The 18,200-nt window shown below is 40.3% G+C and overlaps 1 protein-coding gene across 1 annotated transcript in view; it reads right to left on the minus strand.

The window, feature by feature from the left end:
- The window catches only part of Aplf (aprataxin and PNKP like factor), a 127,293-nt gene that overhangs the window by 71,038 nt on the left and 38,055 nt on the right, over window positions 1-18,200 (minus strand). The window contains 2 exon segments of the mRNA XM_029553528.1: window positions 453-493; window positions 12,939-12,971. Coding sequence (XP_029409388.1) covers window positions 453-493; window positions 12,939-12,971 — 74 coding nt within the window.

The raw sequence follows: 18,200 nt of genomic DNA on the forward strand, positions 1-18,200 counted from the left end.
TTTATCAGATTAGTTCACAGTATAGAGTTCGAGTAGTCCAATAATGGCTGCACCACACTGGACAGGCTGAGAATACTCAGTCCATGAGGCTGGATGTCTCAGTAGTTCCAATCTGGCACTGAAGGTCTGATGAATTCCAAAAGACTGGGTGGTCGTCAGTCTAGAGCAGCAAGACAAACCCACCAGCGAGAGAGAAGGCAAGTGGCAAAAAGCCAGTGCTCTCCTCTGCTATGGCCTTTTATATGGCTGCCATCAGAAGGTAACACCCGCATTTACGGTGTGTCTTCCAGCTTCAGACAATCCAGTCAAGAAGACCTCTCTCATTTCAGTTAATCCCAGATGCAGTCGACACCCAGGACTAGCAATCACAAATACATTAGCCTTTACAAATCTTAGGCAATTTATGAGAAATGTGGCCATCATCTCCAACAGCTTGAGAGCCATTTACTTACTCAATTTCTGCCTGGAATGAAGTGGAACCACTATACATTATCTATAAATAGACAGTGTAAGCTGTATGGCACTAATTAAACTAGTCAGGTGTTTTCTTTTTCCCAGTTAACTATTTATTTAATAACCACATACTTTTAATTTGCATTTCCCTAATTATTAGTGATGCTGAACATCTTTTAAGATGAATCATAACCCTCTTTACTTCTTCTTTTGAGAACTCTCTGTTCAGCTCCATAGCCCATCTTTTAACTGGGTTACTTGCTTTCTTGATTATTTGTTTTTTGAGTTCTTTATATATTCTGGATGTTAAACCTCTATCAGATGTGTCGCTGGTGAAGATTTTCTCCCATTCTGTGTGTTTTCACTTCCTTGGCTGCCCCCTTTGATGTACAGAAGCTTTTTGGTTTAATGAGGTCCCATTTGTTGATTCTTCACCTTGTTTCCTGAGCAATTGATATCCGGTTTAGATAATTCTTTCCTACACCTACATCTTGTAGGTTTTTCTCAATGTTTTATTCTAACAGTTTCAGAGTTTCAGGCTTTACATTGAGGTTTTGGATCCATTCGGAATATACTTTTGTGCAAGGAGAAAGATAGGGGTTTAGTTTCATTCTTCTACAGGTGGAGATCCAATTTTGCCAGCACCATTAGCTGAACATGCTGTCTTTCCTCCAGGGAATGTTCTTAGCCCCTTGGTCAAATATCAGGTGGCTGAAATTGCATGTACTCATATTTGGGTCTTCAATTTTGTTCCATTGGTCTATGGGTCTATTTTTGTATCAGTACCATATTGTTTTTATGACTATAGCTCTGTAATACAGCTTAAAATCTGGTATAGTAATCCCCCTGGTATTGCTCTTAGTGTGCATGGTTGCTTTGGCTATCCGAGGTCTTTTTTGCTTTCATATGAATCTTAGGATGGCTTCTTCCAATTCTGTGAAAAATGTCATGGGGATTTTGATCGGCATTGCATTGAACCGATATATGACTTTTGGTAGGATGATCATTTTCACAATATTAATGCTTCTAATTCATGAGCATGGGCGGTCCTTCCATCTTCTGATATCTCCCTCAATTTCTTTCTTTAAAGATTTAAAATTTTCATTGTAGAGCTCTTTAATGTCTTTGGTCAGGTTTATTCCAAGATATTTTATTTTTTTGCAGCTACTGTGAACGGGATTGTTTCCATGTGCTCTTTCTCTGATTGCTTGTTATTGGTATATAGGAAGGCTACAGACTTTTGCAGGTTAATTTCGTAACCTGCCACTTTAGTGAACGTGTTAATAATTTCTAGGAGTTTTCTGGTGGAATTTTTGGCATCTCTTAGATATAATAACATCTGCAAGAAGGGATAATTTGATCTCTTCTTTTCCAATTATTACTCCTTTAATTTCCTTCTCTTGTCTTATTGCTCTTGCAAGAGTTTCAAGCACTATGTTAAAGAGAAGTGGAGATAGTGGACAGCCTTGTCTGGTTCCTGATTTCAATGGGAATGCTTCCAGTTTTTCTCCATTTAGAATGATGTTGGCTGTGGGTTTGTTATATATGGCTTTACTTATGTTGAGGTATGTTCCCTCCAGTCCAATTCCCTCCAGGACTTTGAACATAAATGCATGTCGAATTCTGTCAAAGGCCTTCTCTGCATCTACTGAGATGACCATGTGGTTCTTGTGTTTGAGCCCATTTATATGATTTATGACGTTTATTGACTTAACGTATATTGAACCATCCCTGCATCTCTGGGATAAAGCCGACTTGATCATGGTGGATGATCTTTTTGATGTGTGTCTGTATGTGTTTTGCAAGTATCTTGTTGAGAATTTTTGCATCTATAGTCATTAAAGATATGGGTCTATAGTTTTCTTTTTTTTATTTTTCTTTTTCTCTTTTTGTATCTTTACCTGGCTTTGGTATTAGAGTGATGCTGAGTTTGGAAGTTCTCCCTCCATTTCTATTTTTTTGAATAAATTAAGTAGTGTTGGATGTAGATCTTCTTTAAATGTCTGATAGAATTCTGCTGTAAATCCATCTGGTCCTGGGCTTTTTGTAGGTGGGAAGTTTTGTATTACTGTTTCAATTTCTTTTTCTGTTATGGGTCTATTTAAGCTGTTAATTTCTTCTTGGTTTAGTTTTGCTGGTTCCCAAGCCTTTAGATATCTGTCCATTTCTTTTAGGTTTTCAAATTTAGTAGCACATAGGTTTTAAAAGTATTCCCTTATAATGTTCTGTATGTTTTTGGTGTCTGTTGTGATGTTTCCCCTTTCATCTCTGATTTTGATTTGGAGTTCTCTTTCTTTCTTTTGGTTACTTGAGCTAGCACTCTGTCAATCTTGTTTATCTTTTCCAAGAAACAGCTCTTGTATTTGTTGATTCTTTGTATTGTTTTCTTTTTGATTTCATTAATTTCTGCCCTGATTTTTGTTATTTCTTCTTGTCTGCTAAGTTTATGTTTCGTTTCCTGTTGCTTTTCAAGTGTGTTGAGTTGCAATGTTAAGTCATTTATTTGTGTTCTTTCTGATTTTTTGATGTAGGTACTTAGAGCTATAAACTTCCTTTTAAGGACAGCTTTCAGCATGTCCCAGAGGTTTTGTTGTGTTGCATTGCCCTTTTCATTTAGTTCCAGGAATACTTTTATTTCCTTCTTAATTTCTCTTTTGATCCATTCATCATTCAGGAGTGTGTTGTTTAATCTCCATGTGTTCATGTGGTGACTAGGGCTTCTTCCAGTGTTGATTGTAAGCTTTATTGCATTGTGGTCTGAGAGAATGCATGGAGTTATTTCAATCTTTTTGTATTTGTTGAGGTTTGTTTTGTGCCTTCTGGAGAAGGTTCCATGGGGTGCTGAGTAGAAAGTATGTCCTTTGTTGCTTAGGTGGAATACTAGGTAGATGTCTGTTAGTTCCATTTGATATATGGTATTGTTTAACTCAGATGTCTCTCTGTTAATTCTCTGCCCTGTTGACCTATCTAATGGAGACAGTGGGGTACTGAAGTCCCCTACTATTAATGAGTTGGGATTAATCTGGGTCTTAAAGTCCTGTAGTATTGTTTTTATGAAGTTGGGTGCACCAGAGTTTGGTGAATATATGTTCATGATTGTAATATCTTCTTGATTTAGTGTTCCTTTGATCAGAATGAAGTGGTTCTCTTTATCTCTTCTGATTAGTTTTAAAGTCTATTTTGCCAGATATTAGAATTGCAACGCCTGCTTTTTTCTTAGTACTATTCGCTTGGTATTTTTTCTTTTTCCATCCTTTCACCTTAAGATAGTGTCTGTCCTTGCAAGTGATGTGAGTTTCTTGCAGAAAACAAAAAGATGGGTTTTGTTTCTTAATCCATTCACCTAGTCTGTGTCTTTTGACTGGGGAGTTCAGTCTGTTAATATATAAAGTTTTTAATGAAAGATGAATATTGACTCCTGTCATTTTTATTTCTGTTCACATTCTTGATATAGCTGTACTTTTCCACAGTTATATCCTCATTGAATTTCTTACCACAACCCTTTGGGCACAGTCACTCCTTTCTTCAGCTCCAGAACTCTCTGAAGGGCTGGTTTTGGGGACATGAATTCCTTCAGCCTGTTTATGTCATGGAAGATTTTTCTTTCCCCTTTGACTATAATAAGACATTTTGGCTGGGTATAGTAATCTGGGTTGGCATCTGTGGTCATTTACAATTGGGAATACTTTGGTCCAGGCTCTTCTGGCTTTCATAGTTTGAACTGAAAAGTCAGCTGTAATCCTGATGGGTTTTCATAAAAAAGTTGTTTCTCTTTTGCAGCTTTCAGAATTTTCTCTTTGTTTTGTGCATGTAGTGTTTTTACTACGATGTGCCGTGGAGAGTTCCTGTTCTGCCTGGTCCTGTTTGGTGTTCTATATGCTTCTTGTATTGTATGGGCATGTCTTTCTTTAATTTTGGGAAATTTTCTTCTACAATTCTGTTCAAGATCTGGTCCAGGCCATTACCTTGGGATTCTTCTCCTTCCTGTATGCCTATGATTCGTAAGTTTGGTCTTTTTATGGTGTCACACAATTCCTGCATATTCCGTTCTTGTGCTTTCTTAAGTTTTTCATAATCTTTGCTTGAGTGGTCTAGTTCATCCACTTTATCTTCCAGTCTTGATATTCTGTTTGTAATATCATGTTTGTAATTGTTCTTTTGAGTTCCATTCCCTGAATTATCTCTAGGGGATTCTCACTGTACTCCTCTAGAGGACTATTGGTATTTGGTGGTGATATGGTATTTTGGTTTTCCATGTTATTATTTTTTTCTCTGTGATTTTGACATGTGAATTTCTTTTGTAGTTTCTGATTCTTGTGTGAGACTTCAAGTCTTCAAGTTTAGGTCTGCTTCTTTTCATAAACTTTATGTGCCTTTGTGGTTTACTTTCTGGGCATGAAATGCTGGTGCCTCTAAACTTCTGGTTCTCTCACTTGATTTTATATTGTCCTGGCCAGATTGCTTTTGTCTTCAGGAGTTCCCATAGAGGCCCAAGTCAGATGAGGATTAGATGTTCTCAGGCTTTCTCCTAAGGTCTGGATCCCTCCAGGAGAGATTTTGGTTTCAGGAATTTGGGGGTTGGACTGGCCGGGGAACCAGGCCCAGGAAAGATGCTGGTCTAGGGCAGCTGGTGGCCGTACCACCCAGAGATGCAAAGGGAGATGCGAGCGGGAAGAGGTCCCAAAGGGCTTCTGGGAATTGCACTGAGGAGATGGGTTGGTCTGGATGCAAAGGATCAGGAAGCCAAAAGGTCAGCCCCTGTCCAGGAAAGAGGCTGTTGGGTTGTGCAGCCCAGGGAATTAGCAGGAGGTGAGGGTGCGACCAGGCCCAGAGGACTCCTGAGGACCTCGAGAAGGAACTGGGTTTGTCTGGATGCAAGGGATCAGGAAGCAGTGGTGGCCCCTGGCCAAGAGGTCAGCCCCAGGGAGTCCAGGAAAGGGGCTGACAAGCTGTGCAGCCCAGGGAAGCAGAGGGAGGTGAGGGTGGAACCAGGCCTAGAGGGCTCCTGGGGACCGTGAGAAGGAACTGGGTTGGTCTGGATGCAAAGGAACAGGAAGCAGTGGTGGTTCCCTCGGTGTCTGGGGCACCAAGACAAGGAATGGGACAGGACCCAAGCTAGAAGGAGAGATGGGCGGGGGAAATGGGAGGGTGAATGAGGCTGGGGGAGTCAAGGCGCGGAGGGCGCCATTGACTTACCCCTGTTATTGAGGATGTTAAAACTGTAATGAAATGCTTCTTCTAAAAAATAAATAAATAAATAGCACACAAAAAAACCCAGATTAGCACCAACTCAGTGATAGTGGGCAACTTTAATTCACTTTCATCTGAATTAAATGACATACTACATGAAATGGACCCAACAGATATATACAGAATATTCCATCCAATCACCAAAGAATACACTTTCTACTCAACAGCTCATGCAAATTATTCTAAAATTGACCACATTCTGGGGCACAAAAAAAATCTCAAAAAATACAAAAAAATTGAAATATTCCATGCCTTCTATCAGACCACAGTGCAATAAAGCTTATAATCAACAGCAAAAGAAGCTCTAGTAAATACATGAATTCATAGAGATTAAACAACACATTCCTGAACCATAAATGGGTCAAAGAAGAAATCAAGAAAGAAATAAAAGTATCTCTGGAACAAAATGAAAATGAGAACACAACACAACAAAACCTCTGGGACACCCTAATAGCAGTCCTAAGATGTAAGTTTATAGCTCTTAGTGCCTACATTAAAAAATTAGAAAGTGCACATGTAAATGACTTGATAGTACAACTCAAGACTCTGGAAATAGAAGAACAACCCCAAGCCTAGTAGACAAAAAGAAATAACAAAACTCAGAGCAGAAAGTAATGAAATAAAAACAAATAAAATAAAAAAAACAACAACAATGAATCTAAGAACTGGCTCTTTGAAAGGTTAAACAAGATAGACAGACCCTTAGCTCAGTTAACCAAAAGAAAGAAAGAGGAAATCCAAATTAACAGAATCAGAGATGAAAGGGGAACCAACACAACAGACACCAAAAAAATCCAAAACATTATAAGGGAATACTTTAAAAATCTATGCTCAATTTGAAAACCTAAAAGAAATGGATGAATTCCTAAAATTGTGGCCACCACCAAAGTTAAACCAAGAGGAGATCAACAGCCTAAACAGACCCATAACAAATAAGGAAATTGAAATAGTAATATAAAATCTCCCAACTAAAATAAAGCCCAGGGCCAGATGGATTCACAGCAGAGTGCTACCAGACATTTCAAAAAATCTACAAGAAATACTGCTTAAATAATTCAAAAAGACAGAAACAGAGGAAAACCTCCAAAACTCTTTCTATGAAGCCAGTATCATTCTAATACCAAAACCAAGTAAAGATACAACAAAAAAGAAAACTACAGACCCACACCCTTAATGAACATAGATGTAAAGATACTCAACAATATACTTGCAAATCACATACAGACACATCAAAAAGATCATCCACCACGATCAAGTCAGCTTTATTCCCAAGATGCAGGGATGGTTCGACATATGTAAGTCAATAAATGTAATAAAACATATAAGTGGACTTAAAGAGCAAAATCACATGATTATTTCAATAGACACAGAAAAGGCATTTGACAAAATCCAACATGCATTCATGTTAAAAGTACTTGAAGGAGTTGATCTGGAGGGAACATACTTCAACATAATTAAAGCTGTATTCAACAAACCCATAGCCAGCATCATTCTAAATGGAAAAAAACTGGGAGCATTCGCATTAAAGTCAGGGACCAGACAGGGCTGACCACTATCTACACTCCTTTTCAACATATTGCTTGAAATCCTTGCTAGAGTGGTAAGACAAGAGAGGGAAATTAAAGGATTACCAACTGGAAAAGAAGAGGTCATATTCTCCCTAATTGCAGATGATATGATATGATATATACGAGATCCCAAAAATTCCACTAGAAAACTGCTAGAACTGATTAATGCTTTCAGTAAAGTGGCAGGACACAAAACCAACTTACAAAAATCCTTTCTGTATGTCAATAACAAGGAATCAGAAAAAGCACTTGAGGAAACCCTCCCATTCTCAATAGCCTTAAAAACAATAAACTATTTAGGAATAACCCTAACCAAAGACATAAAAGAGCTCTAAAATGAAAATTTCAAAACTCTAAAGAAAGAGATAGAGGAAGACACTAGGAGATGGAAAGATCTACCATGCCATGGATTTCTAGAATCAATACTGTGAAAATGACCATCTTACCAAAAGCAATTTATACATTCAATGCAATCCCAATCAAAACATCCATGACATTCTTCATAAAGCTTGGCAAAATCATTCTAAAATTCATATGGAATCACAAAAGACCTTGGATAGCCAAAACAATCTTGGGCAAAAAAACAACAATGCTGTGGGAGATCACCATACCAGATCTCAGATTATATTACAGAGCTATAGTCATAAAAACAGCCTGGTACTGCCACAAAAATATGCACATAGATCAATGGAACACAACAGAAGACCCAAACATGAGTTCATATAATTTCAGCTACCTGATATTCAACAAAGATGCTAAGAACACACAATGGAGGAAAGAGCATCTTCAACAAATGGTGGTGGCAAAACTGGATCTCCACCTGCAGAAAAATGAAACTCAACCCTTATCTTTCACCCTGCACAAAAGTCAACTCCAAATGGACCAAATACCTCAATATAAAAAAGGAAACTAGGAAACTGCTAGAAGAAAACATATGCAGTGCCCTCCAAAATATAGGCATAGGAAAGGACATTCTAAATCAGACACCAGCTGCTCAGGCACTAAGGTCAATAATCAGTACATGGGACATCATTAAATTACAAAGTTTCGGTGCAGGAAAAGAAACAACTAAGGAAGGGAAGAGGAAACCCACTGAGTGGGAGAAAATCTTCACCAGCTACACATCTGACAGAGGATTAATATCCATAATACACAAAGAACTCAAAAAAGAAAGAAAGAAAATAAAAGACCCAATAAAAAGATGGGCAATAGACCTAAAGAGAGAGTTCTCAAGCGAAGAAATAAAAATGGCTAAGAAGCACCTTAAGAAGCGCTCAACATCCTTAGTAACTAGAGAAATGCAAATCAAAACCACTTTAAGTTTTCATCTTACTCCAGTCAGACTGGCTAAGATCAAGAGAACAGAAGACTCTAAATTCTAGAGAAGATGTGGAGAGAAAGAGAACACTCATTTACCACTGGTGGGACTGCAACCATTATGGAAGGTGATGTGGAGAGCCCTCAAGAAACTAAAAATGAACCTACCATATGATCCAGTTATACCACTCCTTGGCATATACCCAAAAGACTCATCATACTGTAGAAATACCTATACATCCATGTTTATTGCTATTCTCTTCACAATAGCTAAGAAATGGAAACAACCTAAATGTCCCTCAACTGATGAATGGATAATGAAATGTGGTACATTTACACAATGGAGTTCTACTCAGCAGTAAGAAAAGATGAAATTATGAAATTTGCAGGTAAATGGATGGAGCTAGAGAGTGTTTTTCTAAGTGAAGTAACACAAACACAGAAAAGCAAGCATTGTATATTTTCCCTCATTTGTGGATTCAATCCCTTATATGTGAGTATATAAATTCTGATGTAATGCCAGGAGCCAGGGAAAGGGAAAGGATACATGGAGGTAAAGGAAAAGACAGAAACTGAAAGGGGGATAGTAGGGAACAGATGTTACCTGAGGGAGGTGGAAAAAGTGGGAGTAATCGGCAGGGAGGAGAGGAGGGAGGGACATGAAAAGACCATAGTGTAGGAGAGAGAGGGAAGTCAGGAACAGAAAGATGGCACAAGTTGGGAGGTACTGGGGGAGGGTAGGGATAATGGGGTCACTGTGACTAGGAAGGGAGGGAGGAGGGAGGCCAGATCGGAGGAAAAAGAGTAGAGATAAGTGAATCTTGGGGGGCTAGGAAACCTAGAGGGAAAAGTGATACCCTAGAAACCCTATGAGAAATGCATGCAGAGTGTCTGAACATTCATGCATATGTATAACTAGGAAGTGCTTGGAAGGGGACCCAGTGTGAGATAGAAGAGACCTCCCTTAGAGTGACAAACATGCCATATAGTGCTCATCAAAGAAGTTTCTTTTTGCAACAGATGGAGGCTACTGCAGAGTTGCACATCTGGTCAGGCACAGAGAACATACACCTGGAGATACCCAGTACCAGGTGACATATCTGTAGTCAAATCTCTACAACCAAGGCTCAGGGAACATAGCAGAATAAGGGGTTGAGAGAGGGGAAATGCACCCCTCAACTGTCACCAGTGAGGCTTCTGTGTACACGAGTGTGTTATACACAGAAGGCCTCAATTGGCCAAGTTTTGGGGAATAAGATACTATAGAGTGTAGGATGGGACTCCTATATGAAACCTCACTCACCCACCCACAACTCAGGGACCAGTGCAGAAGAGGAGGCAGAAAGACTGTAAGGGCCAAGGCTGGTTCCTGAACATAAGGAGTTGGAGGCTTCCAGGCCACTGGAGGCTAACTCATGTAAGTCTGTGGCAGTGGTGGCATCAAAAGCGGGATCCATTTCAGCGCAATTAAACAAGGGCCCAAAGGGGAGGTGAGAAATAGGCAGTGGACCAGCACTAGATTGAGAGTTATTTAAGACTGATTGCTGTTTGGGGAAGGAGAGTACGACTTACATACGACCACTGGATGGGCTGACTAGACTCCAGTGGACACATTTACACTGAAGGACATTTGGGTACAAACACCTGAATAAATATGACTCAGTATGTATGGGAGAGTACATACAGTTTTCTAGGGGGATGGGGGAGGCATGGATGGTGAAGGGGGGTCTGGATTTGAGTGGGAAATGTTGTGGGAAATTTTAAAAGTTCAATAAAAAATGAAATTAAAAAAATACAGCACCTGGCCGAGCGTGGTGGCTCACACCTTTAATCTCAGCACTCAGGAGGCAGAGGCAGGGGTGCTGGTGCTAGCCGGCCAAAATGGACAGTACCTGAAAGGGGGAGTGAGGATTGAAAGAAAGGAGACAGAAAAGATGCTTCTTGGGAGGGCTCAGTAAATACCGCAGCTCAGGTTTATTTCAGCTCTGCCTTTTTATACAGAAGAACTCAATTAGTTACAACTGTTTTTCCCCACCTGTATCTGAGGGTCAAGGAGTGGTCAGATCAAAAGCTTCCACTATTGCAGGTGTTGTGAGGCTCTCCATATAAACATATTCCTCCTAATAAGACAGATTAGATACTGGTGTGCATAACACACACTCAGTAAACAAGCCTGACACAACTGAATGATTAGCGGCTCCCGACATCTCCCCCTTCTTTATTTTTATAACCCCAGATTATGCTGTATCTGGGACAGAAGGACCGTGCCTGTCTTAGGTTGTCTTCTGCCAGAGCAAAGCCTTACCCGTCATTGGCACGTAGCTTCCATCAGCTACGCCCTGTCTTAGGTTGACTTTGTCCCAGAAGATCTTACCCGTCTTTGACTACCGGCCTCTGTTAGGGGAAGGAGCGCAATCTCATATCATGCACAGCTGCCTTGACTTGCCACAGGCATAAACAACTTTACTGCCATCAGGTGAACTTTACTGCCACCAGAAGGAAACAAAGACAGGAGGAAAACCATGTAAGGAGGCTCTCAGCCTTTTTAGAATATCTGCCGCTGTTTACAGGGTGGAAATGTGGGGAAATTTTTTGTTTTTTCTATTATCTCTTGGCACATTGACATTGGTACAATATCCACTTTTTCCCACAAGCACACAGTCATCTACTTGTACACACCCAGACTTATTTTTAACAAAACAAATAGGCAACCCACTTCCCAATCCAAAATAATCATCAGGCATTTTGAAGCAGGCTGAGCAATTAACCAAGAGTCATTCACAGTCACTACTATCTCTTTTTTCTCCCATATCGCGGGGTGCAATATTGTGGATCAGGAACATAAGTCCAGTATAATTCAGCCAAGATCACTTGCGGGAACATTATCACCAGCCACGTTTGTCACCTCATCATTCTTTTCTACTTTTTCTTTGGTGCTCATCTGGCAAACCTCACCAACCTTTCTGGCAGCCACCTGGCTCCACCCACGTCCTGTGGAAAAACACAAACATGCTCTCTTCCCCATATCAATACAGGGTCAGGGCCATTCCATTGTTCAGTTAAAGGATCCTTCCACCTGACTTGGGCGTAGGTATCCTGTGACTGAGGGTGCCACATTCTATCTGCTGCAGAGCAGTCATTTTTATCCAAATTCAAAAAGTTTAAAATGAAAAGAGTATGATGTAAAAGATTACTTGGTGTCTGGGGATATAACTCCCCATTTTTTATTTTTTGTAATTGTGCTTTTAAAGCACCATGAGTTCTTTCCACTATACCTTGTCCTTGTGGGTTATACAGTATCCCAGTTCTATGCTCAATGCCCAATTGCAAGCAGAAACACTGGGACCCATGACTGGTGTAGCCAGAGCCATTATCCATTTTTATAATGCTAGGGATCCCAGCTATGGAAAAGCAAGTTAAATAATGAGTTATAACACTTTTTGTGGCTTCCCCTGTTTGCGCAGTAGCCATAATAAAGCCAGAAAAATGTATCTATTGTAACATGTACATACTGTTGCCTGCCAAAGTCTGCAACATGAGTAATGTCCATTTGCCACAACTGGTTAGGCTTCAGCCTTCTAGGATTAACCCCATAATGAGGAACAATTTGTGTTTGAGGACAAGATGAGCAGTGTCGCACAATTTGTCTTGCAGCTTCCCTAGTAATATGAAATTGTTTTCTCAAACTTTGACTATTTTGGTGATGAATGGCATGAGAATTTGTAGCTTGCTCTACCTGAGTCAATCCTATAAGCTGAGTGGCTTTTGAAATCCATGCACTGACTCTCCTCTCTCTACCTCAGCCCCAATGGCCTGTTGTAGCAGAGATTGCATGGTTCTAAGCGGGTACCAGATTCCTGCCGAAGGCTCCTGAGCCATGGCAATCATGGGAGGCGCAACAGCCTTCGGAGGGGGTGTTGGGGTGGTCCTAATTCTCTCCTCCTTTTTCTTTAACAGTTCTTTCTTTACAGCGTCTAACTCTGTCCTTAATTGCTTAATTTCCCAGTGATCAGGACACTTCTCCTGATCATACTCAACCATCTCCTCTCCTATGGTAGCCCCAGATGGGGGTCCTCATGAAAGGGTGGATCTGGCTCTGGTGGAGCAGAAGGTTTAGTTTCACTTTTAACCCAGCCGTGGCTTATCAGATTCTCCTATTTAGTCTCAGCCTTTGCTCCTAGGGCCCCAAGTATATTCCTTACAAAAACTGAGCGACTGATTCCTTGCCCCATCTTCTCCCAAGATAAATACTCACTGCTCCCCAATTGTACCGAGTGCACTCACTTAACTTCTCCAGCGGTGTCCTTCACTTTATCCCCTACTTTTCAGGTCCCTGTTCCAGGCGCCACTATGCCGGTGCCAGCCGGCCAAAACGTACAGTACCTGAAAGGGGGAGTGAGGATTGAAAGAAAGGAGACAGAAAAGACACTTGGGAGGGCTCACAGTGAATACTGCAGCCCAGGTTTATTTCAGCTCTGCCTTTTTATACAGAAGAACTCAATTAGTTACAACTGTTTTTCCCCACCTGTATCTGAGGGTCAAGGAGCGGTCAGATCAAAGGCTTCCACTATTGCAGGTGTTGTGAGGCTCTCCATATAAACATATTCCTCCTAATAAGGCAGATTAGATACTGGTGTGCATAACACACACTCAGTAAACAAGCCTGACACAGCTGAATGATTAGCGGCTCCCGACACAGGGGGATCCCTGTGAGTTCAAGGCCAACCTGGTCTACATAGTGAGTTCCAGGACAGCTAGCGCTACAGAGAGACCCTGTCTCAAAAAGACAAAAAATACAAAAAAAAAAAAACAGTACATTTAAATAAAAATTTTAAAAAAGAAAAAAATTATAAATATTTTTCAAGCTTAGCATCCACATTTTCAAAAACCACATATCAAAAACAAAGACTGCACAAATGAACTCAATCCTATTTTTCTTCGGTATAAATTCATCAGAAAATATTGTTCTTCTGAATATTGATATATATTTAATTACATTTATGTGTGTGTGTGCATGCACACACATACACACACACCATGATGTAAGTATGGAAATCGGGACAAATTGTGAGACTTGGTTCTCTCCTTTTGCCACATAGGTCATGGTTATAGAACTGGGGCCCCAAGGCTTAGCTGAGTGCACCTTTATCTGCCTAATTCAGCTTTCTTTACAAGCCCCTGGTACTTTCTGGCTTCTCTTTTTCTTTCTCCTCATCCTCACTGGAGCTGCTTGTGGTCACACCCCTGTCCTTCCCAGGAAGATCTTTCCCTAACTGGACAGATCGGTTCTGATTTCTGATACTTAAGCTGTTTTTCTCTTTTATACATTCATCATAGACAAGTCTTTAGCATTCTCACTGACAATGTGCTTGGTAATTCTGAGGTAAGGGTTCCCCCCAAAATATGCCACTTTTGTCCTCTTGAGTAGCTTCTGAAGCCTTCTTTCTTTCAGCATTTTTACCTCTTCTCTGCTAGGCATCTGTCCTTGGTTTTTCCTTTTGCTTCATCCAAGGTCTCAAACACTTTCTCCACTGCCTTCATTTCACTAGCTGCCTCTTAAATTATAAATCCTAATCTTAGGAACCTTTCTCCATGGTAACAGTCACATCTAGTTTCTCTACAAGCGGTCCTGTGCAGATGACAGTGAGTTTTTAGTCAAGAAACACATAACGAATTACCAGGATCTGAGCTCCTGCACAAGGCTAGGCTTGTGAATCAATGCCCATTCCTCCTCATTCTATCAGGTGAAGGCTTCTTTTCCTTCTGTACCCTTTGGTCAGCAGAGTCAGCAATATTGGTTTCATAGAAGAGAAAAAAGTAAAACCAGAAGTATATAGAGCTTCTGCCGGAATCCTGGATGTTTACAGGAGGTTTGCTTCTTATTATAGGCTAAGAACACTTCTTAGTCATGAATAAAATCTTCAGGTGAGGGGACTAGAGATGGCTCAGAGGTTAAGAGCACTGGCTGCTCTTGCAGAAGACTGGGGTTCAATTCCAAGCACCCACATGGTAGCTAACAACAGGCCATAACTCCAGTTCCAGGGAATCTAATACCCTCTTCTGACCTCCACAGGCACTGTATGACATGGGTGCACTTACATACATGCAGGCAATACACTCATACACATAAAATAAAAATAATAAGTAAAAAATTAAATCATAAGGGTAAAAAAGGCCTTAATAAATGTCTTTTCAAAGTCATCATAAACTCAAAGACAAAAAAAAATCTAAAAAGTATTGTTATTTAGTTGAAAGCACTTAATATTTAAAGCATAGTTGTTTAAATACCAAGTAGTCAGCAAGTCCATGACAATGAAAGTGAATCAGTGTTCCTTGATCATTTTCTTAAGTGTTTATAGAGAAGATTCCAGAAGCAAAAGAGATATCCCAATAAAGGTTAGTGTTCAATCCTTTAAACTAAATCTAGGGACTGGAGAGATGGCTCAGCTCAGCAGTTAAGAGTACTAGCTGCTCTTTCAGAGGACCACAGTTTGATTCCCATCACCCACATGGCAGATAATGACCATCCTTAACTCCAGTTCCAGGGGATCTGACACCTTCTTCCAGTCCCTGCAGCCACTGAGCAACACAGGCGCACTTACATACAGGAAAAACACTCATATGTATAAAACAAATAAACATTAAGCCTAAATAGCTATTATTTACTAATATAAAAAATCTATATCAAATTACATATAACCCAAGTAAAATTTCACACATATATGAAATCCAAGAGATTATAAAGTAGGTAAAGTATACAAACAGAACTAAAAAAATATATTATAAATACCTCAAACCAATACATTTTCAAATTGGCCCAATAATGTGAACATTACTGTCAATAATATATACCAAACTGACTAAAACATGTTTATGAGTATAAGTGTAGCTTCTTCAAAAGTATTTAAATATAAAAAAAGGATACTGAATTAGACTCAGACTCTTTTTTTTTTTTTTTGAAACAGGTCTCAGTATGTAGCTGTGGTGTCCCTGGACATCCCTATGTAGACCAGGCTGGCCTGGAACTCAAGAGATCTGCCTGCCTCTGTTAGGATTAATGGCATGGGTCACAATGCCCAGTTTACACTCGTATTTTTTAGATTTAAAAAATTTTTATTTTTATTTTTATTTTATGTGTATGAGTGTATTGCCTGCATTTGTGTAAGTGCATCCATATCATGCAGTGCTCTCAGAAATCAGAAGAGGTTGCTGGATCTCCTAGAACTGGAGTTACAGGTGGTTGTTAGCTGCCATGTGGTGTTGCAAACCGAATGGTACTCTGTAAGAACAGCCAGTGCTCTTAACTTCTGAGCCATCTCTCCAGTTCCTACATTCATATTCTTAAAATACAGTCAAATCCTTCCCCAAATCAGAACCGTGTGAACTAAGGCCAGAAGAGTTGTGAAGATGCCCCATTCCTTCAAGGTGATGTTTATCTTGGAAGCAAATAAGAGCAAGCAAAATGCTGGCAAACCGAAACCCATGATTAGTAAAAGATGCAAGCTACCTATTTAAGAGAAATAGTGTTAGGTGTGTCTTTTACCATAATTGAGGAATTATAAATTCAAGCTTAATTATTATTATTCAAATACAAAGGGTGAAAAGGATGTATTAACACAAAAGTGTCATTAAAATAAAAATCAATTTTCTATAGCATTTTTGGTAAATCTTTAATTGAATTTTTATGTATTTCATATAGAACATCTTACTCGATTAATCATCTTTATACCCCCTTCCCCACTAGGCCCCTCTCATAGTCCCTCTCACTGGAGTTCATACATTCTGTCATTGTATTAAGGCCTATCATATCAAGTTAGTATCCCCAGATGTCCCTCAGTGCAAGTTCATCCACTGGGGTTTAGTCAGCTTATCAGGAGTCCCTCAAATTAAGAGGATCACCTCTTCATCATCTAGCAGTAATCAGCTGCCAATAATTCTTCAACAAAGATTGGGGCCTGCTGCCCATTTCCACAGTTCTGTGCTGGGGTTTTGTTGCTTGAGTTTGCATAGGGCTCATGCATGCTGACACCATTGCTGTAGGTTCATATGAGAAAGGTCCCAGGAGCTTGTAGGACTCTATTTACATATGGTCATGCACCTCCTCCCTGGCACTTAGAATCTTTGCACCCCCTCTTCTGAAATGGTCCCTGAGCCCTGGGTTGGTGGAGTTTAAATAGGACTCCTGTCCAAGGACCCACACTCTGCAAACTCTTACTCTCTACACTTTGGCCATTTGTGACCTTTTGGGCTCCCGGCCCTCTGTTGCACAAGGGAGCTTCACTGATGAGAACTGAGAGATATATTCACGTCTTCTTTACACCTTGTTCTGTTCCATGAGCCTTACTTGTAGTGGCTGAATTGTAGATGTGCCACATAGGCATGGGCAATTCACAGACAATCTCTGTGTGTGAACAGTTGTGGACTTCTGTAATAGTCTCCATCTGTTGCAAAAGAAGCTTCTTTGATGAGTGGTGACTGGGATACTTGTCTGTAAATATAAGGATCCATATTTTGCATATAGTAAGAAATTACATTTGTCTAGGGATATGACAGCCTTGGGGTTATCTCTAAGATTTAACACCTCTCCAGCCACGTGCAGTTGGCTATGTTAACAGTACCACACATGAGTTTCCTTCCATTGAGTGGGCTTTAAGTAGCTGTTGATTGCTCCCAAGATAAACGTGCCACTAACGCACCAATGTCATTTGCTGTAGTAGACACCAAAATGGTTATTAGGGGTTGAACCATCAACTGATGTTCTCCCTTAGCAGCCTGCATAGTGCTCTCCAAAGCTATGAAAGCTAGCCTTCAGGAGAGATGGCTCCAGCTGAGTTCCAGCTCCACTGCTCCAAATCCTGTGTCCAAAGTATGTCCTGTCTTTAGCAATGGGTCTTACCACCAAGTTCTGGGAGACAAACAAGGGCTGTGCCAATAGCTTTGTTGATTTGGGGAGTCTCTTACACTACACTGACTAACAACTCAAAGGAAGGTTTCTGTTTGGCACTGTTTCTTGTTATGTAGCCTTCAGCTATATACATGAACTTAGGTAGAGATATTGTAGGTGTAATTTGTCATTAGGTTTTTGGACTAATGTGATGCCCTCTGGTTTTTTTTTATAATTTATTTATTATTTTTATTTTATGTGTATGGCTGTTATGCCTGCATGTAGGTGAGTGCACCCATGTCGTGCAATGCCCACGGAGGTCAAAGAGGCTGTTGGATCCCCTGGAACTGGAATTACAGACAGTTGTTATCTGCCATGTGGGTGCTGGAATTCAAACCCGGGTCTTCTGCAAGAACAACCAGTATTCTTAACTACTGAGCCATCTCTCCAGCCCCATGATGGAGATCTTCTTGAAGGCAGGAATATGTTCCATTAGTTCTTAGTGCTTATCTTAGTTTGTCTCTTCATTGTTGTGACAAAACACTCTGACCACTACAAACGTGGGGAGGAAAGAGTTTATCTTACATCTACCCGGTCACAGTTCATCAAGGAGCCCAAGGTAGGAACTCAGGGCAGGAACCTGGAAGCAGGAGCTGGAGCACAGGCCATGGAGGAATGCTGCTTACTGGCTTGGTCCCTCAACCCAGGTGTGTCAAGTTGACACTAAA

This window comes from Nannospalax galili, unplaced genomic scaffold (assembly GCF_000622305.1).
Source record: "Nannospalax galili isolate Female #2095 unplaced genomic scaffold, S.galili_v1.0 scaffold204, whole genome shotgun sequence".
Lineage (NCBI taxonomy): Eukaryota > Metazoa > Chordata > Mammalia > Rodentia > Spalacidae > Nannospalax > Nannospalax galili.